The 23,973-nt window shown below is 45.5% G+C and overlaps 1 protein-coding gene across 1 annotated transcript; it reads right to left on the reverse strand.

The window, feature by feature from the left end:
- Positions 1-279: 279 nt before the first annotated feature.
- On the reverse strand, positions 280-15,773 carry LOC119236268 (kinesin-like protein KIF1B). The gene is made up of 9 exons (XM_037500014.2): positions 15,672-15,773; positions 14,671-14,850; positions 12,546-12,611; positions 10,018-10,196; positions 9,070-9,181; positions 7,946-8,023; positions 7,200-7,265; positions 1,087-1,162; positions 280-384 (listed from the first exon to the last, which is right to left on the reverse strand). The coding sequence occupies exons 2-9, from the start codon at positions 14,791-14,793 to the stop codon at positions 299-301; spliced, it is 786 nt and encodes a 261-aa protein (XP_037355911.1). The 5' UTR covers positions 14,794-14,850; positions 15,672-15,773; the 3' UTR covers positions 280-298.
- Positions 15,774-23,973: the final 8,200 nt, after the last annotated feature.

A 23,973-nucleotide genomic window follows, 5' to 3' on the forward strand; every position in this document is an offset into this window, starting at 1 on the left:
ATTACTTTTTAATGCCCCAAATATTTCTGTGACAAACAGCACAAAAAGGACACTTCCTTTTATAAAAATGAATGTTATAAGAAACATTTATTATTATCTAAAAGTTATCCAAAATCTCCATTTTAAAGACTTTCCTATGAAAAGGTTCCCGCCTTGCTCAATGAAACTGACGACCATAAACAGGCAAATTTTGTTATAATAAAAATCCTTTCTCCCAGGCCTCCCCCGCTATGGGAGGGACAGCTTGCTCCCCATGTGAAGCGCCCCCACGGCACCAGCAAATCCATGCAGACCCTGCTCAGTACCTCAGAGTGCTCAGGGTCTCGTCGTAGTTGATGTCTGCGGGGCTCAGTGCCGCCACCATCGCAGTCCGAGAATTGCCTCCTATAAGGATGAGCACGACCATCTCAAAAAAGAATTTCACTGGCTATGTCAAATCAAACAGCACAACCCTGGATCCCAGAATTTAGTCAAAATCCTTGACCATCACCGTGCCAGGCTCTGGCATACTCACTGTCAGCGTCCAGTCTACTGTGTTCAGTTTCCCTCTTCCCGCTTTCCTGAACCCCCTCCTGGCAGGACCCCAGCCATCCCACCCACATGGCTCCTAGTGGGTGCTCCTTCAGGCAGCAGCACTTGACACCAGATGACTCCCTTCTTCCCAGCAAGGGGGAGAGAAAGGGGCTAAAGGGCAGTGACTGAAGGAAGGGCAGTGACAGGGAGGTGCAACAGCATCAGCTAAAAAGGAGTAAGGGGCAGATGATGCTGGATGCTATGCCCCTACAGGAGCGTGGGATTTTCACAACGGAAGAAGGACCAATTGTTTGGAGCAGGGGTGTGGGCAGGAAGCCCATTATGCCCGAAGCTCATGTTCTGAAGACAACAGAATATGGGCGAAAAATATGACTGTGAGAGTGAATTCAACCAGATTAAGTCAAGAGTAAAAATGAAAAAGGAAAGGAGCGCTCAAGCCAGTAACATGGACAGGCGAGATGATTCTTCTCCAAAACAGACACAGGATGGTTAACAACAAAAGATAGCTGGTAACAGCTTTAAACGCTAATTACACACCCATGGTCAGCCTACCTAGATTTTCTCGAAGGAGCCAAGTAAGTACAGAATCCCTGTAGGGAATAAAATCCGTCTTCTTCTTCTTCTTACTCTATCAAAGAGAAAGAAATGTCTTGTAGCGTTCTTAGGGAGGAAAAATATTCCCATGAAAGGCAAGCCAATCTGAAAATTCCCAAGTACATAAAACCCCACCACTGATGAAATCCCACACCCACAGTGTAAATGCTTCACAATATCCAAAGCTCATGTAATAATTTTTTCCTTTTATATTTCATTTTTGAAAAATGAATGAATGACACACCACAGTGGAGAGTAAACGATACATCCATTGTGTAGTTTCAACCATTTGCAATATCTTGTCAATCACCTTTCAATTATCCCTCAAAGACTTCACATTTTGTCTTCCTGAACCATTTTGGAGTAAACTGCAGATATCATGCTCTTTTACCCCTAAACGCTTCAGGAAATACAGCCACTCCCTTACGCAGTCACAGTTCAATTACTAAATTCAAGAAATTTAGCATCGATAAGTACCATTGCCTAATAACATGTCCATGTCAGGTCTTTTACAGCTGATAATGTTTTAGAGCAAAGCCAACACTTCCCCTATTAATACTCCAGGTACACATCTAACAGAGTGGGACTTTCAAAAAAAGTAACTACAAGATGATTATCACACTTAACAAAATTAACAATCATTCCTTAATATTAGCCAAAATGCAATCTCCGACAGTAATTCTCATTTTTGCAGAAGGCAAACATGAATCCTCTCCAAGGTGAAGAAGCGAGTCATTCAGTTAATGGACTGACATAGGAACCACTACGTTATCAGATGAGTGGGTTGACACCTACCTAAGTAACTCTTGTAAAATACTACACATTTGGTTCTTTCTCAGATAAATTCAACCACTGGTGTTAGTATTCAACGTGAAAAGCTCTAAGAAAGAGATGTGATTTGCTAATGGAGACTAAAGACTGCAAAATGAATTTTCGACACGTCACGAGTCTACTCAAACTCTCAAACTGCTCTTCCTGTGACTCTTCTCATAAAGCAAAAGGCACCAAAGCAAAGCCAGAGCTGAAGTGGAGGAAATTATATCTTTTAAAAGTGAAATCAATGTAAATGCTCTGCAGATAACGCCTAGTATCTGCTGGCTGACTACCATCCTGTAATTAAAGAGGCTTACTAGGAGGAAAGCCAGGGTTCACTGATAAACATCTCCCCAGCAATTGGCTGTTTTATAATCTACTCCTGGTATAATCTGACGCTAAATTAGGGACAATCTTCTTGCAAAAGCAGAGTATTTAGAAAAGGAGCACTAGGCCACCGACCTCTGATTTGGTGAGAAAAGAAGTAGGCAAATTCCATCTCCTCCTACTCTCCCCACAAACACTCATTCTACCAATCAGAAAGTCACTTCCAATAGCAGTTTCTATTTCTAAATTATACAGACCTCTACAGAGAGTTTAACCCTCTCACTCATTCATGGCTTGGTAGGGCCCAGCTACCCAGCTACAAAATCCTCGAGGCCTGCATTTATTCCTTGCTAGCTCCCAACACACCTACACGCTCCGCTCTGCCCATGGCTAGTGCTGAGATACTGCAAGATTCGGAGGACACCAGTGCAGTAACTGCACACGGCACTGCGAAAATAAGTGTGTCGGCTTGCCAAAGATGTTTTATTTTCATATTTGTCAATTAGACTAAATTAAGAAGGGCTAGCTAAGTGAAGAAGCAGAAGTAGAACTTCAATCTTTCCATTGGAAAATACCCCAGAGTTTTAGCCATTTCTTTTCTATTTGTTCTCTTATACAAACTGATCTGTTCTCACATTCATAGTTTTTTTTAGTTACAGAAAAGCTTTTCCGTAGTTACAGAAAAGCTTTACTTAGATCATTGACCTCTCTAAAAAGAAACACTATTAAGTGTGAAAGGTAAAATCCTGATTCTTATCGATCCCCACTGGAAATAATATATCTTAATTCGCCAAAAATGTTGTTTTATAAAAAATAAAAATTTATTTTGATGTTATAGTTATGAAATCAATGCAAAGTACTAAACAGTAGTTAATAAAAATGATTATAAAAACCATGTGTGAACCATGATTGTGGCACAGTCATGTGGGAGATACACGGATGAACACATGAGACTCTCCCTGTTTGACACGGGCGCTATCAGGCGGGCAGATGGACACGCTGGAGGATCACCAAGTTTTGAGTCTTCCTGGTTCTGGGACCCAGATTAGCTATGCGAGGGAGAGTCACACGTATATAATAGCAAAGAGCAGGTGGGATATTTTAAATCAAAGGCAGATTTTTCTAATTAACAGAGAAAAACAGAAAAAGGGCATTTGTGTGTGTGTGTGTGTGTGTGTGTGTGGAAGCAGAAAATCAATAAATCCACATATTTGAAAATATCAGCCTAAAGCATCTCAGTGCAGAGGCTGCCACAGTCCCAGTTCTACTCATGTGACTCAGAACAGACTGCCGGGGGCTCCATCAGTCACGTAGAAGCCACCTCTACAGTTTGGTGTCTATATTGAAATATAAGAAACAGAAAAATCTATGGTATTTAGATTTAAAAAAGGGAGCAAATAATATGTTTTAGGTATAACCAAAGAGTAGAAAAAACTGTTTTTAAACAATTTAAATAATCTATGACTTTTCATGGTAAGAAATAAGGACAGATAATACAAAGAGGCTTAAGAAAAACATACTAATGATGTCAAGAAGCCAGGTCTGTTTAGAATGGTGCCCTAAGACATATCTCCATCACACTTCCAGGTATCCAGGACACTGGAAGTGCCAGTCCTGCGGATCACTAGGAGAGACATGCAAGATCATACGGTACAAACACTTCCTCAAATTTCACTCTTGTTCCTTGTAGGGTAAAGAAAATATCAGGCTTTTCTGCCCTCCCGCCATCAGGATAGATGGGATCCTTGTCCTGAATGCATGCCTGATGGCGGGCACCTGGAATAGGGTGTGGGCATAGGTAGATGGGATTCAGCTGAGCTAAGACTGTGCTTTTAAGGGCGGCGTCACGGGGGCACGCCAGCAGCACCAGCACCAGCAGCAGCCGCAGCCGAAGCCGAGAAGCAGCAGAACAAACGCTAGAGAGCCCAGATAGAGTGAGGACTTGCTGGGGGCTGGGAGGCCTGCCAGCCTCCCAGCCCCCAGCCAGCACCCCTGCCTGCCATATGCCTGGTGAACCCCAAATAAAAAACCTGCAAAACTACTGAGGACTCTGACTCCTCCTTTACCCGATCTGCATGGGATCAGAAAACCTGCCTTGTGCCCTGTCCTGCCCCTTACAATTGGCGTAGTCGGCAGGATCCATGCAGACGGGTATTGGAGCCCTCCGAAGACCTGGAGGGACTAAGGAGAACAGACTTTGCCTGTGACGACGCTGGAGGCACCATGGCGGTATAGAAGATGGATACGTCCACGAGCTACAGGATGAGACCTGGCGTGAAGGAGACGCCCGAAAGGACCAGCCAACGACACCGGAAAGGACCAGCCAACGACACCGGAAAGGACCAGCCAATGACCCCTGAGGCAGCAGGCCATTGCTGAAGCAGGGAGAGGCCAATGGACTGATAGACTGATGAACTGATGATTTTGGACTGACAATCCCGCCAGAAGGCGGAGGACCTTAGCAGGTTATGTTTATTTTTTGAGAATCTGGGGGTGGCCAGTGGGCCTAGATGGCCAAAAGCAGCCTGTGTATGCCCAGTGGCCAGGTGGAGGAGAAAAGCCAACTAAGGTGGCAAAAGCTGGTACTGATGCTAAGTTGAGAAGCCCTAAAGCGGCTGTTAAGCAGCCTGGGTATGCTGAAGCCCTGTGAGTCTCGTAAAATCACCTGTGGGTGATGCCCTGCTCATTCTTGAGTGAGGGTGAGGAGCTGAGGAGCCCGTCCTTGGGGGACGGGTGGGGAATGTGGCTTGGGGTGGAGCCCAAGCCAAATGCAAAGTTTGGATCCCCAACCCATGTGCTTGTGCAGTGGGTTGGCTTGAGAGCAGGGGTCTGTGAGTCGCATGGGTGGCTGTGAAGGCCGAGTGTTGGAGCGACTGCAGACAGAAACCCTGAGGGTTGGCGATTACCCCCAACAGAATAAAATTGCCAATCCCAGAGCTAGTGCATCCTGGGGGTGGATGCTGTGTGTGCCTTGTAGCCGAGACTACAGCCAGAGAAGGCCAGGAAGCCTGACGGCTCCTGGTGTGTTATAGCAGATGCCGTGTGTGATTTCCCCTCCCTCGTATGAGCAGTGCCTTCGGCAGCAGATTTGGTGGCTCATCTGCTGGTACCAATAATTGTCTTTTGCACTTGGTTGGTGCCCTGCCTGGACTTATTTGTGTTCTGTTGTATTTTGTTATGTTGTATTTTGTTATTTGATGTATTTGCTTTTGTGGGCCATGGCTGCATTGTTTGTTTGCTTAGAAAATTGTGTATATATGTATAGACTGTATGGCAGAAAACCCTGAGGGGGTGGACTGTAGGGTAAAGAAAATATCAGGCTTTTCTGCCCTCCCGCCATCAGGATAGATGATGGATCCTTGTCCTGAATGCATGCCTGATGGCGGGCACCTGGAATAGGGTGTGGGCATAGGTAGATGGGATTCAGCTGAGCTAAGACTGTGCTTTTAAGGGCGGCGTCACGGGGGCACGCCAGCAGCACCAGCACCAGCAGCAGCCGCAGCCGAAGCCGAGAAGCAGCAGAACGAACGCTAGAGAGCCCAGATAGAGTGAGGACTTGCTGGGGGCTGGGAGGCCTGCCAGCCTCCCAGCCCCCCAGCCAGCACCCCTGCCTGCCATATGCCTGGTGAACCCCAAATAAAAAACCTGCAAAACTACTGAGGACTCTGACTCCTCCTTTACCCGATCTGCATGGGATCAGAAAACCTGCCTTGTGCCCTGTCCTGCCCCTTACATTCCTTTATTCTGAATTCCTTCCCCAAATCACATCGTGTTCCTGAAAATTAATGTTGGTGTGAAACCTCATGATTCATGGTCACTCTAAACAGCAAGTCTAAATTTCAGAGCCACAAAACAAATGGCAAAAAGCTTTCTGGAGGTTTTATTACTACTATGATGCTTCCACACATCCTCTGAGGATTTAAAAATCATCGAAAAGTTTCTGCAGCTAGTTCATTTCTACCAAATCCCACCGTACCTTGCTGGTGCAGTTATCCTACAGATGAAAGCATTTAAAAGAGAGAATGAGAACACAACATAAGCATAGGAAATAACTGGTTTAAATTTTATGTCATAAATTGAAAATGACTTCTCAGAGACAAACAAGAAAGCATTTAATTCTTTTAGGGAAAACTGAAGTTCTGAAATAATTTAGTGCACAGAATGATTAATACTTCCTTAACTTCTAGGCTAAATAATGCAGTCTCTTCTGTAAAAATTATTTCCATCTTAGGGTTCCACTGTTAAGGAATAGGAAAGAATAAAACTCTCCAAAGACTGTAATACTGCCCCATCCCCCAAATCAGCGACAGACAGACAGATGGCTGGATGAAGAAATTATACTACACACTCAGTGGAGCAGACTTGGCTTCTAAATAGTGACTGTTGGGACAAAATGGAGGGATCTCAAGAGGGGACTCGTGAAGTGAAGTCAGTCATAAAGTGAAAGACAATTACCAGATGCTTTCACTCACTGGTAGAATATAAAGAAAGAATATAAACTGGCAAAACACAACAAAAATAACTTAGTTTGGTGGGGTCACACAGGAGGGCACTGGAGCGCTGGTGGTGGCAAGGGAGGCCTGTGCACACGCTGAGGTGTGACCTGGGCCTCCCCAAAATCCAGTTATGAAAATGAATGTAAAACAAAAAAATTTGATTAAAAACAATAAAATAAAATTTTATCCTGAGAACATCAGAATAAAGTATTCAAACCTCAGTCACACCTTAGGCTTTGCTCTAACCTTCATCGGTCTATGTTTACTTCCCTTCTCCTTAATCTCTTTTCCTTTCAGTACAAAGTCAAAGCGAGTATCTTATCTGAAAAGTTCCAAAAGGAGAAAGGCCAGTATTCCTACAGGAACATAAAATCCTGCCAGGCAGCCTGCTGGACCCACCCCTCCACCCACCCACGATGGGTGCATGGCACTTACCACCTCTGCCAAGGCGGAAATGACTTTGCCCAAAGTTGTGAGAGACTTATTAATGTTCGCTCCTTCCTGAAATCAATACCAAACATGAAAGAATTAGGAGGAAGATTTTCTACTGTTGACGCATCATACATTAAGACATAAGATCCAATCAGCCACAGGCGAATTTTATTTGGCATTGGTGACCACAAGTCCTAAAAGCGTCTTTAATCCTCAATCTTTCCTCCTCCTTTCCAAGCATGTCGTCAGGGGAGTCTTGAAGTACCTTCAAGAAACTTGTGCTGAAAAAACCTACAACTGGAGCCTTCTTCACACAACTTACCAGCAAGGCACTTCTGGCCCTGTTAAGTGCCATCTCTGGACAAGGGCATGCGCGCCCTCACACCTGGAGCCACACTTCCTTCCCCACCACTGTCTCTTAATTCCACCTAGCCAAGTCCTGCCTGTTCTTCAAAATACAACTCAATCCTCACCTTGACCATGAGGTCCTCCTGAACTACCATGTTACATAACATGTCCTTTTACTGAAGTCACAGATCAGAGTCAGCAAAGTTTTTCTGTAAAAGCTTTGTGGGCTACCTGGTCTCTGTCACAATTGCCCAGCCCTGCACCACTGGATAGGAGGGCAGCCACAGATGAGCTGTGTCCAGATTACATTTACAGAAACAGGCAGGCAGCCAGATTTGCCTACTGGCTATGGTTTGCTGACCTGTGCTATGGGACTCTCATCGATTTGGTAGGATAAATACCTTTAATCGAGTCCCTTTGGCACCAGTTGAGTCAGCTCGTTCGCTTCCTGCTAGATCCACCAAGCTGATTTTACTGACCTGATAAAGGAAACAACACTGGCACAATTCGAAAATAAGCAAGGCAGAAATAGGGGGAAAAACAAAAAACATGTAAAGGGAGGAAATTAAAAGATGAAGGCATGGAGAAGACTAAAATGGTTACCTAGGACTCCTAGGTGGTATAAGAAGACAACATACTACAGTCAATTTAAAGAACAGCACAAAAGTTCATGGCAACTAGTATGGTTCAAAGGAAGCAATTTTAGAATAAATAAGTGCTCTTCCATACACTGCAAAGTTTTGAGTTATTTTTTCTTTTTTTTTAAAGATTTACTTATTTATGCATACAGTTGTCAGGCCAGAGGTGTGGGGGGGTAAGAGGATTTACCGGAGACAGAGTGGGGAACAGAACAGGCAGACTGACTGAAGTCCACTGCTGAGGGGAGCAGCAGGTGAGACAGGAGAGGTCTGCTGTGCCATGTGGGTCAGCTCCCTGGCCGGGGATTGAACTCGTGCTTCAGTGGCTGCAGACAGCTTCATAGGTTGTGTCTCAGTCCCTTGTGCCACATCTTAACCTCATTTTCTTTCTTTTTTTTTTTTTTTTTTTAAAGATTTATTTTTTTTTATTTATACACGAGCTGGGGATACAGACCAGAGGCATGGGAGGGTGAGAAGACTCACCAGAGACAGAGCAGGGAGCAGAACAGGCAGGCGGACTGAAAGCACTGCTGAGGGGAGCAGTGGGCGAGACAGGAGAGGTCTGCCGTGCCATGTGGGTAGCTCCCTGGCCAGTTGGGAATCGAACACATGCTGCAGAGGCTGCAGACAGCTTCACAGCGCTGTGCTCAACCAGCTGCACCACCAGAGAGGCCCATTAACCTCATTTTTTGTTCTGCAGTTTTACTTAAGAACCCATGCTCAGAAGTGGTTTAGAGGGGAATAAAAATGATCAGCAGAAGACATAAAACACAGCCTATGAAGGAAAGGGCCACTTTCCTCCCTTCCACACAACATAGAGAGCAAGAGGGATTTTCTGAAAATTCCCATCCTTCACAACTCAGGCCCAGAGACTGCAGTTCTCCTACCTTCTCGGTGGAAAGGTTGGTCTCTGTATCCTGCTTCTTCTGGGTGAAAACAATGGTGAACACAGCATGGGAACGGCTGCTGGTCTCGTTCATGTTGGTAGCTGCCACCGTCCTACAGAAAGACGGCGATCACATGACAATGGTATTCTTAAGAAGGAAATGAAAATGACAGCAGTTTCCACATTATAGACCTAACAATCACAAGCGAGAGCTTTAACCGCTTTCACAGGCCGCAAGGCTGTCACTTACACAATCGCACTCAATACACCTTATCTGGGGACCATCAAGTTATCCTCCGACCCCAAAGGCGCCCCATCAGAATCATGCTTCATACTTCAGTTGTCCCTTTAGGAATCAGTGAGGCATTTACTTTTTATTCTTTATTGGATGCTCATTTATTGCTGAATCAATTAGAACCAAAAGCACACGATGATGACCATTTAGCCAAGACTTGATCAAATCCTCACGATAAAACTTAATGAAAGTTCTAGGTGTCTCAGCAGTGTGTTTTTTTTTTTAAGATTTATTTATTTATTTATACAAGCACTGGGTACAGTCAGAAGCACGGGAGGGTGAGAGAATTCACCAGAGCCAGAGCGGGGAGCAGAGCAGGCAGACTGAAGTACACTGCAGCGGGGAGCAGCGGGCGGCAGGAGAGGTCTGCGCGCCATGTGGGACCCTCCTCCAGTGGCTGAGGAGCAGCCGGGAATCGAACCAGCACTGCAGAGGCTGCGGGCAGCTTCGCAACCCAGTGCTCAACCGCTGCGCCACTGGGGAGGCCCAGCAGTGTGTTGTTTTGATAAAAAGAAAGATGCTTAATGTGCTGAAGCCCCTCCTGCTCCAGCATGCAGCCTGAGTAGCTGCAGACGGCGTCTCAAATCCTTAGCCAGGAACAACTGGCCTCGAGACGTGCCAGAGACCTTGCTGATGCGCCTCTTCCTGCCCTACCTGGCCTTGTTGCCAGCATCCATGAGGTCGGCGATGTCCGTGTAGGAAGTGACCGCCAACTTCGAGAGGTCCTCCACGTACGGGCCAAGAAGAGGGTGCTCCCGCACACGCAAATTACCCTTGTTTTTTGGATTCAGCAAATCTCGAACTCTTTCACAGTAAATTTCCATGTAGCTCACCTGAGAACAAAATATTACAGTTCAGGAAAAAAATCCATATACATTAAATTACTTCTAAAAACTTTTATTAGAAACGCTACAGTTCGAGGTCATGGGCCGTGACAGAGCGTGACGCCACGATGGCCGCCCGCCCACGAACAGCCTCACGGAAACAGCCTCTGTCCTTTGCAGCAAGAGAAGCGCGACCCGGCAGGCTCTGAACACCACATGACTACTACTTGTCTTAGGCAAAAAAATATATTTTTTTTTTTAAAGTTCTTATTTTTTTTTTTTTTTTTAAAGATTTATTTATTTTTTATTTATTTATACAAGCACTGGGTACAGTCAGAAGCGCGGGAGGGTGAGAGAATTCACCAGAGCCAGAGTGGGGAGCAGAGCAGGCAGCAGGACCGAAGCACACTGCTGAGGGGAGCAGCGGGCGGCAGGAGAGGTCTGCGCGCCATGCTGGACCCTCCTCCGGTGGCCGGGGAGCAGCCGGGGATTGAACCGGCGCCGCAGAGGCCGCGGGCAGCTTCGCAACCCAGCACTCAACCGCTGCGCCACCGGGGAGGCCCAAAATATTTTTAGTAGAAACTTAGCAGTGGCTTTTTTCCCTCAACGATGTACACTCCGTCAATAACCGGGAACTACAGTGGGGTCACCCAAAAGCGTGGCTTAAGCTCAGTGCTAAAAGCAGGGAACACTGCCAGTATTCCAGAGCAGGTAAACGAGAGGGGCCAAGACAGGGATTTGAGACTGCTCACACTGTGACTAGTTATCTCGACCAGAGGGGCAGGACTGGCCGAGGCAACCTGAGCACGCGGTGGACCTGCCACATCTTGTGGGAGGAGTGAGCCTCAGCGACACCTCACGCGTGTTCCTGCCCCATCAGCAGGGACCATCCTCTCCTGGGGGTGAACAAGCCGTCTTTTCCTAATCTTAATTTGTCTAAATAACCCCTGTCCCTATAGTTCCCTCACCAAAAACAAACAGCATTCCTACAGAAGACTGCCCACAGGACGGTAACAGACCAGGGGGCTGAGTGACGGTGCTGGCAGGGTGCTTCCTGAAGGCCACGAGGCCACATGCTGAAACACCAGACAATAGAAATGGAGATAAGGGTCCATTTCGGATAATCTGAAAATGTGTCTATAGAAATTTGAGGTTGGACAGGCACAGGCTGTACGAGCTGAACGAGTATCATTCTAGAGACTGATTTTGAAAGATGGTTCTGTGTTCCTGATGTAGCCACAGGATCAGACTTCTAAGCAAAAGAGGTTCTGAACTGGGTAAGCTCAAAGCAGTGAGCCTCGTCATGCTGCTGCCCCAGGAACCGGACACCCCCAGGTCACTGAGCCCTGAAACATGCCATACAGCCTGTGCCTGTCCAACCTCAAATTTCTATAGACACATCTTCAGAGTATCCAAATGGGCCCTTATCTCCATATTTATTGTCTTACGCTTGGCCTTAAACTGTATTTTTACACTGTATTCTAAAAAAGTTGTTCAAAATTGATGGGCTCACCATCTCTCCCTCCAGACTGACTTTACTGCCACATTCCATGTCTTAATCTTTGAATTCAGGGTGGATTTCCCTTGCCTGTGTCAGAACACATGAATCTCCCTGGCTTTCTCCACCATGCTGGCCATCCACGTTAACTGCTGAAAGTACCATCACTTTTGAACCTGGTCCCTGAGCCTTTGTGGGGTACAGAGTAAGAGCACGCTGCCCCAAAAGTCACCGACAGGCTTGCTGCAGTATTTTGACGGAGCCCTCGTATAGAGGGGTGACTTTGAATGGACTAAAAAAATTTTGTCACATGATTCAAGAAAGATTTAATTTTAATTTTATTTAATTTTATATGTGTGTGTATATACATATGTACATATATAGTAAATCCTATGCCTGTCAAAATCATCATTTGTAATATTAAAGAAGAGTCGCACAGTGACTCTTCTTCACAATCCCCAAATGAAAACAGGCATATAATATAATTTACAACAGGCTCAACCACAATAACCATCAAATTTCTAATTTAAGCAAAAGTGAGACACTTTCCCTTATCAAGTGGCAAAGATTAAAAATTGAAGATAATAAATGTTGGCAAGGGAACAATGGGTGCCTAATGGGATTGAAAACTGGTGAGCTTTTATTTCTAAAAGGCTATTTGGCAATTTAAATATACTAATTTAAATATATTATTTGAAAATAAAGTCAAAGACAAGAACAAGGACTAACTGCAACCTCATTCATTCATTAAGACTCAAACTCAGAAGCAGCCTAAAAGCACAAAACTGGTACGACGACAGGGCCTGTGTCATGCGATGTCTGGGCAGGACGCAGGCTCTGGCTGGCCCGAGGGCACTCACCTCCACAGAGTACGACATTTCTTCATTACAGTTGTCATTGATTTTCTCAAACAGTTCTTCACATAACTAGAGAAGCAGAATGAGAGAGGCATGGGGAGCGTGAGTCAGAGAAGCACTAAGTTACAAGACCCCTTTCTCTTTCTTAAAATATCAACAGCATCAGCACCAAAGGTTAATGAATAAAAGCAGTTTTTAATTCATCTTCTCATCTAATCTTTCTCCCTCAACAATTAACATCTCAACAATGTCACCTTGGAAAAAAAGTTGCATTTAGGGGAAGAGGAGGAGGAAGCTTGTTTTACGGGCTCATAGCCCCAGCACATGTAGCTGATGCGAACTCAACTCTTCCTGCCAGCAACCCATGACGTGGTGTCCCGGCTGTTATCATGGCAGTAAAACTACTAAGAGACTATGGTTTGCATATATATTACTTATTATAAATTCTGTTACTCTATGTTATCAGTTACTATAGGTGTCATGAATTTATAATTACTTATCTATAAAGAGAATCACTGCATTTGCAGGGGGTAAATGAATGCATTTTCATGACTAATTTTGAGTCCGTAAAATTTGCCCCTTTAACAAGATGCCCCTCCAGCACAGAGTGCTATTTCTAATGGAAACATAAATTTTTCTTGATCAGGAAAACTATAAAATTTCACTCTTCCTATGCCTTGAACTTATTTTAAATGCAACATTTTAATAAGAACAATGAACATCTACTGAATTTTCTCTTGCTATACTTTAGCATTAAGGCAATCAATATACCATTGGAAAATGGAGTATATGGTTGTGATTCCCTTGAAAACTAAACAGAATTTAAAATATATTGTATATTGTAAATGACAGTTTGTAAGTAATCATTTTTTAAAAATCTAAGTTTTTGTCTTAAAATATTCCAAAATTTTACCAAGGGGAAAAAACCACACATTGTAATCCTATAAGAATTCTAGTAAGAAAACAATCAAAGGCACAGGAGGGAGACTCAATATGGCGGGATGGGATGAACCAGGCGGGACTGCTCAGTCTCACTTGCTGACGCTTCCTGCCAAAGACGTGCCCCAGAGGAGCGAAAGCACAGACCCCAGCCTGCCTCGCCTGAGTCTGAATCCTGGCTCTGCCACTCACTTGGGGAGTGACACGACCTCTGTGGCTCCATTTCCTCATCTGTAAAATGGGGGTAACCACAGCATCTACTTCTTAGGCTCATATGAGGATTAGAAGAGCCAGTATTTATAAAGCCCTTAGAACTGTGCTTGATGCAACTGTTTCTCCAATTAGTATGAGAGCTACTACTATATACAAAGAAGGATAATTCCCAAATATATCTTACAGTAAATACAATTTTTACAGGAAAAAAGTCTAGCATGTTCAATTTTTTCCTGAAACTTTCCCAATCTTTATTAATAATTAAGCATTTCAATTACATTGCTGAATTCAAAGCTATAGCCCAATAATCCATTAGAAAAGGTAGCTAATGCTCCCTTATGTATTTTATTCTCAGAAAACAGATCATCACCGACGCCTATAGTAAAACAATACTTTAAAACTAACTCCAAATATCACTAATAAAAGCCAACAGCATTCCTGTTATTGACAAAGGAAGTTCCTTTTAAATGTGCAGCTCTTCGCCACTCCGGAACACTACAAGCTCAAAGGACTAAGTGCTCTCAAAAAGAGAGAAGTCACAGGGTGCTTGAGTTAAAAGTATAGTGTTAAACGACGCTAATAGTATCCCCAAGGGAGGCAATAAAAAGCGAAAAACAGTTACTTTCTTCAGAGGTGATCTACATATGAAACTGGGGGAAAAATCAGGCCCACATCATTCATAGGTGTCCCCAGCATCAGGACAGCATCTGTTCACAACAGCACTTTGAAAAGGAGCGTGTGACACTGTTCACGAGCTAAAACGACTTGATTCAACGATAAGCTCCCGCCTTCACAGCAGCCAAGCACACCCCTATCTTCTGCAGGGGACTTTCAGCGCCTCTGAGAGAAGTGGGGCAGGTTATTTTTCTCTGTGCCTTGCATAAGAGACTCCCCGAATAAACATACATATGATAATTGTGAAAGCAACTGAAGACAAAGAATAATTTGAACTGAGGTTTTGACGTTTTGTTTTTACCTGTGGGATGATACCAGCCTGGCTCTCTTCTTGTTTACCCATCATTGTGTAAGACTTGCCAGCGCCAGTCTGCCCATAGGCAAAGATGCAGACATTGTACCCCTCGAAGGCGTGTAAGAGCATTTCCTTCCCGATGTCATTGTACACACGGTTTTGAGATGCAAAACAGGGATCTTCAGGCTGCAGAAGAAGGACAGTATAAGCAAGTGGCATTCGACTCACATTCCTTCCCATGCTGTTTCATTACCTCTATAACAAACAAGATTTTAGAGTGAGAAGCCCCCTAAAATATGCCAAAAATTTTTAAGTCTCTCCACACAATTTATTTTTCTCATTAAGAACACACATGTACACACGGGCACTATTACTCAGTAAGGTCAGAGATAAAAATACTTACATGAAATTTTCTAGCCTGATTACATTTCATTTTCCATAACCTTAAGTTTCACCCTTTTGTTCATAGTGAGCCCCAAGGGAAAAATTTTTAGTGGAAAATGAGACTAAAAGACCAAAGGTCAAGTCTCTATATAAAAACACTCCTCTTAACTAGCTCCAGATAATAAGGCTATTTCTCAATAAACAGTTTTCAGTGACGAACGTTTCCCACCCCTGTTTCAGGGCCCTGCCCTTGGCAACTGGGCTTTGTCAGGAGTTTAAAACCTCTCCGCGCCAGCACGGGAGAGCACGGGAGACACGGGACATGACTGAACAGACACTGCCCGGCACAAGGACGGCGCCCCGAGTCGGATCCTGCTCTGAGCGAGGGTGTGCCAAGGGCTCTCTGCCTCACATCCTCAGAAGGTGGTGATGTCCCTTCCCTTTCCTTCCCGCTCCCACACAGCTCATGGACACGCTCACACGGCTCATGGGCACGCTCACACAGCACACAGGCACACTCACAGTGCACGTGGGCACACTCATGGCACGTGGGCACACTCACAGCACACGGGCACACTCACGGGGCACATGGGCACACTCACACGGCCCACAGGCACACTCACCGAGGTGTGAGACCAGTAGGAATAGTCGAAGCTGAAGGACTTTGGCGCTTCCTTTGGGTTCTTTGGGTTAATAATACCTAGGAGATGAGAAGGTTTTAATTTTACAAATCATCCAGTTACAGGTTCTTCAGATGCTATGTTGTGACTTCAAAACATCTAGATCAGTCAATTCAAGCCAGTGACTCTTACTAGGGCAATTCAAAAAGCACCCATATTTTGAGCAGGCATCTACACACAGACGTGAAGAGAGTCGAAGCAACACCCTTCACTGGGTGTGCCCAGGATTCAGACCTGAGCCTGAGACCTCGAGGGGCCGGGTGAGTATTATGTGGCTAAATCCTGCAGAGTCTGCAACTGAAACTTAGAAATGCTAAATCTTGATAAGTAATAGTAACAGAAACGCTACCATTTCAAGGTACCTCCTAAATCCTGACATGTTTCAACACATTAGAAATAAAAATTAGAAATTTTTTTAAATAAACCTAGCTACTATTTGAAGCAAAGATTTTAAAGATCTAGTTATCTATTTCAGAAAAGCACCTGGTAATAAGCACTCGCTGGAAAAAGCCTTGTTTCTGGCACCCACAGCTAATAGTAACTGACACCTGGGTTACTAAATAGGCTTGTACACATGGACACACGTGCATGTGTGTGGACACACTGGAATCACAAGCTACTGCAGAATGCTATAAACAGCAAAATGAGTTTCAAACTGGAAAGCAGGCCTTCTCCCTGCCCATGTTAAGAGCCTTCTCGCGGGGCCACTCCAGGCACACTGCACTTCAGAATGGACAGATGTGGGGCCTCTCCTCCCTCCTCATACACGCAAAGCTTCAGCATCTCATGTTTCACATGGAATAGAATCTTCCTAACATGTGGTCGTGAAATCTCTTCAAGGGCCAGACTCATCAACCAATCTGGTCTCTAAGGCAGGGCCATACCCCAGGCTATCGTGAGATCAGGATTAAAAAATATGTCTGTCCAGGGCAGCTGCTGCTCAGGACACAAACAGCAACAGTTGCTATGGTGCGCAGTCCGCGCTCTGCTGGATTCCACTGGGTACAGCCACGCATTTATGTTCCAACCTCAAATGCTGACAGAGTATTAAGAAGCTCACGCTGCACATACTCATGTGACAAGGAGACAAGGTTCTAGAAAGAACACTGCCTCCCACACAGATGGTAGCCGAAGCAAAGACCGAAATAACAGCCAGCGTGGCGGAGCACTGACTCCAGGCGGGGAGCTTTCTGTGTGCGCACCCATTTAATCCTCACAGCCACTCAACAGGCAGGTGGCTTAGCATCTCCACTTTATGACAAAGAAACCATCAGGAGAGGCCAAATCACTGACCCAAAGAGCCAGAACTCGCTGGTGGCAGACCCAGCACGTGAACTTAGAGCACACCCCAAAGAGCAGACACCCACCGCTGGGAAGCTCACTCCCCAGGGGCCGCAGTCGCCTGGGCAGCCTGGCAGGCATTCTGACGCAAAGGAAGACAAGCTCCTGGCTGATAAAATTAGCCAAAGCAGAAAACAAGAATACGATTTCTTGGTCAAAGTCAAAGCACTCCATTGGAGTCCTGTGGATGTGGCACCCGTGTCCGCAGCTCTATTACGGACGGAATCCTCAGCGCATGGCCCAGGCCTTGTGGGTTCCCTACAAAGCTCTGGGGTACAGGTGGAGTCCTGCAAATGTCATGTGGATTTCAGTTTGACTAAATTCTTTACCATTTTCAGGGCATTGAAAGAAAAATGAAATTATGTATATACCCATTCAATATATAGATAACATACCGATACATTTTATCAACTTTCTAGTTAGACTAGACAACTGCATTAGCTGCAAGAACAGGCCACCTTTAACACAGTGATTCTTGTACCAATGTCAACTGCACCAGGACATGAGCAGGACTTCTAATTTGTTTCTCAGGAAACACGCAGGTAAGACTGGAATTATAGTAATTGAGGAGTAAGCGCCACATAAAAACCACGTCTTCAACAATGTCAACGCGGCTGCATGAGCAGCCAGCCTCCCCGGGCCACGGGTCACCAGCCCATTGGCTTTGGCTAGGACAAACCACCCGCTCTGCAGGGGGTGGACTACAGACATATTTTTCAGGACTGGAGTGAGACCATAACTCTGCCTTAGATATGTCTGTATATGTCACATTGTGTTATTTCTTATAAAATCACTTTTTTTGAGCTGCTTTTAAGCTCCTTCTGCATGGGAGGCCTCTGAGCACACTCCAGATCTGGACCCACTTCCACAAGCAACTTTTCACAGATGATTGTGGAGTCACCTTTGACTTTCTTCTCTTATTCTGCCCCTCTGTCCACCCTGTCAGCTCTACTTTTGAAATGTGTCCAGCATCTCATGGCTTCTCCCCAGCACCACCATTACCTCCTGGTGCAAACCACCTTCTCACTCCTGGGTGACCAGGTGCCTCTTCACTGGGCTCCCCGTTTGCCCTGGCACTGGACAGTGCAGGCAGCAGTCTTTCTTAAAGGTAATGCAGAGCAATCCTGCCTCTTGGGAACCCCTCAAATAGCTTCCCATCAAACACTGAACATACGCCATTGGGCTTTACAATTGCCCCTCTCCCACGCCCTCTCTGACCACCTCTCCAGAGTTACCCCTCCCACTAAAAGGCCGCCCACCTCAGGGCCTTTGCACTGGCTGCTCTACCAGGAACGCTTTGCTCCTGGGATCTGACCTGTTCCCTAACTTCACATGGGTCAGTTCAAGCGTCACCTTGTCGGATGGCCCTTTCCTGGCCAGACTAGCTAAGTTGATCCCCACTTCCTCTCCAACCAGTTAGCCTGCATTAGTCTTCTTCCTGGCGTTCAAGACTAGCTGGTTTCTCCTGACTCACTGGAATGTTGGTTCCATGAGACCAGAATGCGTTTCATTCACTGCTCTATCCCCATGTTTCAGTGTCTGAAACACGCTAGACATTCAGGACCAGAGAACACTAGAAAAACCCACATGGGGTTTTCCTTTCCTTACAGAGTGTCACTTCCTCATGGCGGGACAGCACGCCCCCTCTTTCTATATCACCTGCGGCGCTGACACTTCGTAGGTGGGGACGCTTATTTGTGAACAGAATGTAGTTCTCTCCTCACTTGCTTCCTTAGTCTTTTCTCCCTGAGCAGCCAACTTCTTCAGCTTCTGGAAAGAAATATTGATCTCTGGGGGAAAATGGAATGTAAATTCCAATCTAGAGAGTAGAAGTATAACTTTTAGGAAACAGCAGTTTGGTTGAACAGGAAACAGAAGGAAAGACAACCGGGTTTGAAAGTGCAGGCAAAGAAGACGTGCTAACGATCCCGGGAAAGGCAAAGTCAAAGGTAATGCAATGGAGGCAGAAGAGTGGACAAAGGTTGGAAATTCCTCTTCTCTGGATCTTTAGACTTGTCCCCTAAAGTTATATTTTGCAGGAAATATGGAATCTTATGTTAGACAAAAAATCTCTTGCTACTGAAATTTGTTGCTGCAAAATTTTCTCCAGTGTTCCAGAAACAACAAATTTTTACCTTGCATAAGGATTCTTGTGTAGGTGTGAAACAGATTCTTGACCTCACACACTAGATAGACACCAAAGGGGCATAAGTCATATGACAAACACCAAAAGATTTAAATAAATGCTGATACTCTCAGCATTCATCTTCCCAAGTAGCTCCCCTGAAATGTACGTTCAAAAGAAGGGCTCAGGGCTCAGCACCCGGGTCAGTATCCAGCACAGAGAGGGGGGACTCAAAAGCACAGGCTGAATCTTTGTTGAAAATCATGACCAGGGCCTCCCCAGTGGCGCAGCGGTTGAGCACTGGGCTGTGAAGCTGCCTGCAGTCTCTGCAGTGCCAGTTCAATCCCCGGCCACCGGCGAGGGTCCCACATGGCGCGCAAACCTCTCCTGCCACGCCCGCTGCTCCCCTCAGCAGTGTCCTCCGTCAGTCCGTCCGTCTACCTGTTCTGTTCCCTGCTCTGGCTCTGGTGAATTCTCTCACCCTCCCGTGCTTCTTATTATACCCAGTGCTTGTATAAATAAATAAATAAATCTTTAAAACAAACAAAAAAAGAAAATCATGATCACATCACTCAAACACCTTCAACAAAAACACTGTACAATGGCCCTCCATCCAGACAAGTCCACTTTTCCTGATCTTTCTGCCTTGTCTTTCCCATGCCCATCTCCTCTGTACTAATACTTCAAGTTTGAAATAATGCTAGCTTTCACGTTAACATTGGCCTTTCTCAGGAGGATTATTGCAAAAGATCTCAACACCTTATTTTTTTATATATATCAATGTTCATAGCAGCTTTTTCTTTTTTTTTTATATACACATATTTTATTTTTTTAATTTTTTAATTTAAATTTTATTTTTTATATTCCCCATACAATTACAACCCCCTTATTTTGACCCCAAGCCCTCCTTTCCCTGCCCGCCACCCGCCATAGAGTGTCTCTGGTTCATAGTTGTTTGTCAATTTTGATATTTTCTTTCTTATAGTTATTCTTTTTCCTGGTCCCTTGTTTAAGTTTTCTAGATTCCTGCTATGAGTGAGACCATCCGGTATTTTTCTTTTTCTTTCTGGCTTATTTCGCTGAGCATGATCCCTTCCAGCGCCATCCATGTTGCTGCAAATTGCATGTGTTTATCTTTTTTGAATAATATTCCATGGTGTATATGTACCCCATCTTCTTGATCCAGTCATCTATTTTTGGGCATTTGGGTTGTTTCCAAAGCTTAGCTATTGTAAACAGTGCTGCTATAAACATAGGGGTGCAGGTGCTCTTTGGAATTGATGTTTCTGTGTCCTTTGGGTAAATACCTAGGAGTGGAATGGCTGGATCATATGGAAGCTCTATGTTTAGTAGGTCAAGAAATCTCCACACAGCTCTCCATAGTGGTTGGACCAGTTTGCACTCCCACCAACAGTGCAGGAGAGTTCCTTTTTCTCCACACCCTCGCCAACATTTGTTGCTAGTTTTTTTAATATGTGCCATTCTCACTGGTGTAAGATGGTACCTCATTGTAGTTCTGATTTACATTTCCCTGATTACAAGTGATGTTGAACATTTTTTCATATGCCTGTTGGCCATTTGCATTTCCTCTTCAGAGAAGTTTCTTTTCAGCTCTTCTGCCCATTTTTTCACTGGATTATTTTCTTTGTTTTTGTTGAGTCTCATCAGCTCTTTGTAGATTTTTGTGATCAGTCCTTTATCATTAGTGTTGGCAACACCTTATTTTAAGGAAGGAAAAGCTAAACAGCACTATAATTCACTAGGCACCTTTACTGAGAACACTTATTAAGCACAGACTATCAGGCACTGTGCTGAGGGTACAAAGGCAAGCTGAAGAGTTATTTCCTCCCTTCTAGAATTTATGGCCAAGGAAAGAGACAGATTTATAATCACACAAAATACATACTGATACATTCAAATGGCGGTAGAGTCACACTAGGTGAGCATGGGGGTAACTTCATGAACACACAAAGAATATAAAAAGGAAACAAATATAAAAGAGGTGATTTTTGAGTCAGTCAAGTCTGACTTGGTGTGTGCAAACTGCAAAGTGTCCCGGGAACAAACCCTTCCCTGCTCCAGCAGACAAGAGAGCAAAGCCATCTGCGTAGACTTGAGGTCCAGGAAGCAGCTCTGCAAAATCTGCTGCCAGTGGGCAAAGCCAGCCTCATCAACCCAGGAATGAAGAAGAGTTCAACTTGGGGTCCCCATTCTTTGCACCTCCACAGCCCAATCTTCAGAAAGAAATTAAACCCCAGCATTGCCTTCCTCTGTGCAGACAGCACCCAAGGGTCTTTAGGTCAAAATAACTTAGAACTACAAGTCAATCTGTTATAGGACAGGGAGAGGGGCACCCCAGACCCCCACAAACCTGCCTATTCTAAATGGGTTCTGCCATCCGCCGCATCAACACAAAACATATGACACTTTAATGGGAAGGAACTTTAATAAAAACTAGAAAACAATACAGGTAAGGCAAAGAGTCTAGTTTCTAAATGAAGCACCCAAAGTTACCCATCCCCTCGTGGGTAAAACTCCATCCATATGGGGTCGGCCCAGAGCAAGGCCCCAAAGCCTGCCACAAGTCTAAAACATCTTCCAGTGGGGACCCACAGAAAAGGGTCACAAACAACCAGACAAGCCTGGAAGGAAAAGAGCAAAATCAACATCAAGATAAAAGCTGCCATTGTCACCTCCCCACGGGTCTCACCCACATCTGTATCACCCAGTCCACCAAAAGACGAGCGCAGTTTCTTTACGTGTCTCTAGGCTCCATGCGCCTCCTCCAGGTCTCCTTGCTCCATCCTGCTTCCTTCCTCAGTCTCTTCTGCAGCTTCTCCTCTTCCTGCTTAGCTCCACCCTCCCTTGGGTGGGGCAGGGAACATGGAACCTCCCCCTTTCCTGGGGACCACCCTGTTACAATTCCCAATCAAGTACTGTATTTTTAGTATCAATGACTCACCTCACTGTTTTTATGCAAATAAACTAAACTCAAACTTATAATTGTTAGAACAACAATTCTGTCAGACTGTGTAACGAGAGAGAGAGAGAGAGAGAGAGAGAGAGAGAGAGAGAAAGTGCTGGTGCAAACTATGATGTGTAAGAAAAATATGTATTTGGTTATTCAGATGACCAAAATATATTTCTCATATCAACTTGGTCTCTATTTTATTTTTTTAATTATTATTTTTTAAATTTATGTTTATTTACTTATGCGTCCAAGAGCTGGGGTGTAGGCCAGAGGTGCTGGGGGTGAGAGGATTCACCAGAAATAGAGTGGGGGAGCAGAACAGGCAGATCTACTAAAATACACTGCTGAGGGGAGCAGCAGGCGAGACAGGAGAGGTCTGTCATGCCATGTGGGTAGCTCCCTGGCCAGGGATTGACCTCATGCTGCAGTGGCTGATAGCTTGATAGCCCTGAGTCCTTTACCCCTGCACCACCAGGGAGGTCCTATACTTGGTCTTTATAGTTTCTGGTTCAGGGCTCAAAGAAACTTTGGAATTTCCAAAGTATAGAGAGTGATAAAGGGGTCTTTTGTTATGTGAATGAGGTGAGCCTAAGGGTGGGGGGCTGGTTGCCCTGGAGAACCAAATGTGTGATTAGAGGATTAGAACTTGCAGTCCCACCCACGCTCTCCACCATGCCCAGGCAGGGGGGAGGGCTGGAGATTGAATTCAAATGCCAATGGCCAATTAGCTAATCAATCATTCCTATATAACAAAGCCTCCATAAAAGCCCCAAAGAAGGGGCTTCAGAGAAATTCTGGGTGGTGAGTGCAGCAGCAGGAAGGCCACAGGACAGGTCCTCTGAGGATGGGAGGAGAGAGTCCTGGAGCCCTCAGTAGCTGTAGGGTAAAGAAAATATCAGGCTTTTCTGCCCTTCCGCCATCAGGATAGATGATGGATCCTTGTCCTGAATGCATGCCTGATGGCGGGCACCTGGAATAGGGTGTGGGCATAGGTAGATGGGATTCAGCTGAGCTAAGACTGTGCTTTTTTAAGGGCGGCGTCACGGGGGGGACGCCAGCAGCAGCAGCAGCAGCAGCAGCAGCAGCAGCAGCAGCAGCAGCAGCAGCAGCAGCAGCAGCAGCAGCAGCAGCAGCAGCAGCAGCAGCAGCAGCAGTAGCAGTAGTAGCAGTAGAAGCCGAAGCCGAAGCCGAAGCCGAAAGCAGAGAAGCCGAAGCCGAAGCCGAAGCCGAAGCCGAGAAGCAGCAGAACGAACGCCAGAGAGTCCAGATAGAGTGAAGACTTGCTGGGGGCTGGGAGGCCAGCCTCCCAGCCCCCCAGCCAGCACCCCTGCCTGCCATATGCCTGGTGAACCCCAATAAAAGACCTGCAAAAAACTACTGAGGACTCTGACTCCTCCTTTACCTTACCCGGTCTGCATGGGATCGGAAAACCTGCACTGTGTCCAGTCCAGCCCCTTACAATTGGCGTAAGTCGGCAAGATCCATGCAGATGGGTATTGGAGCCCTCCGAAGACCTGGAGGGACTAAGGAGAACAGACTGTTTGCCTGTGATGACGCTGGAGGTGCCATGGCGGCACAGAAGGTGGATACGGTCCGGAGCTGTGGGACGAGACCTCGCATGGAGGAGACGCCCGAGGGACCAGGCAACGACACCGGAAAGGACCAGCCATTGACCCCTGAGGCAGCAGGCCGCTGCTGACGCAGGGAGAGGCCAATGGACATGGACTGATAAACTTGGACTGACAATCCTGCCAGAAGGCGGAGGACCTTGGCAGGTTATGTGTTTTTTTTTTTTTTGAGAATCTGGG

This window comes from Talpa occidentalis, unplaced genomic scaffold (assembly GCF_014898055.3).
Source record: "Talpa occidentalis isolate TD23 unplaced genomic scaffold, MPIMG_talOcc4v2.1 talOcc4.9, whole genome shotgun sequence".
NCBI classification, from domain to species: Eukaryota; Metazoa; Chordata; class Mammalia; order Eulipotyphla; family Talpidae; genus Talpa; species Talpa occidentalis.

Excerpts from the sequence above, each read along its gene's own strand:
- LOC119236268 (XM_037500014.2), bottom strand. The coding sequence starts at position 14,793 with ATGCTCTTACACGCCTTCGAGGGGTACAATGTCTGCATCTTTGCCTAT. Across the intron at positions 8,024-9,069 it reads CCAACCTTTCCACCGAGAAG|GTCAGTAAAATCAGCTTGGT; the intron begins GTAGGAGAACTG and ends TTCCTTTATCAG. Across the intron at positions 7,266-7,945 it reads CCAAAGGGACTCGATTAAAG|GAAGGAGCGAACATTAATAA; the intron begins GTATTTATCCTA and ends TATTGATTTCAG.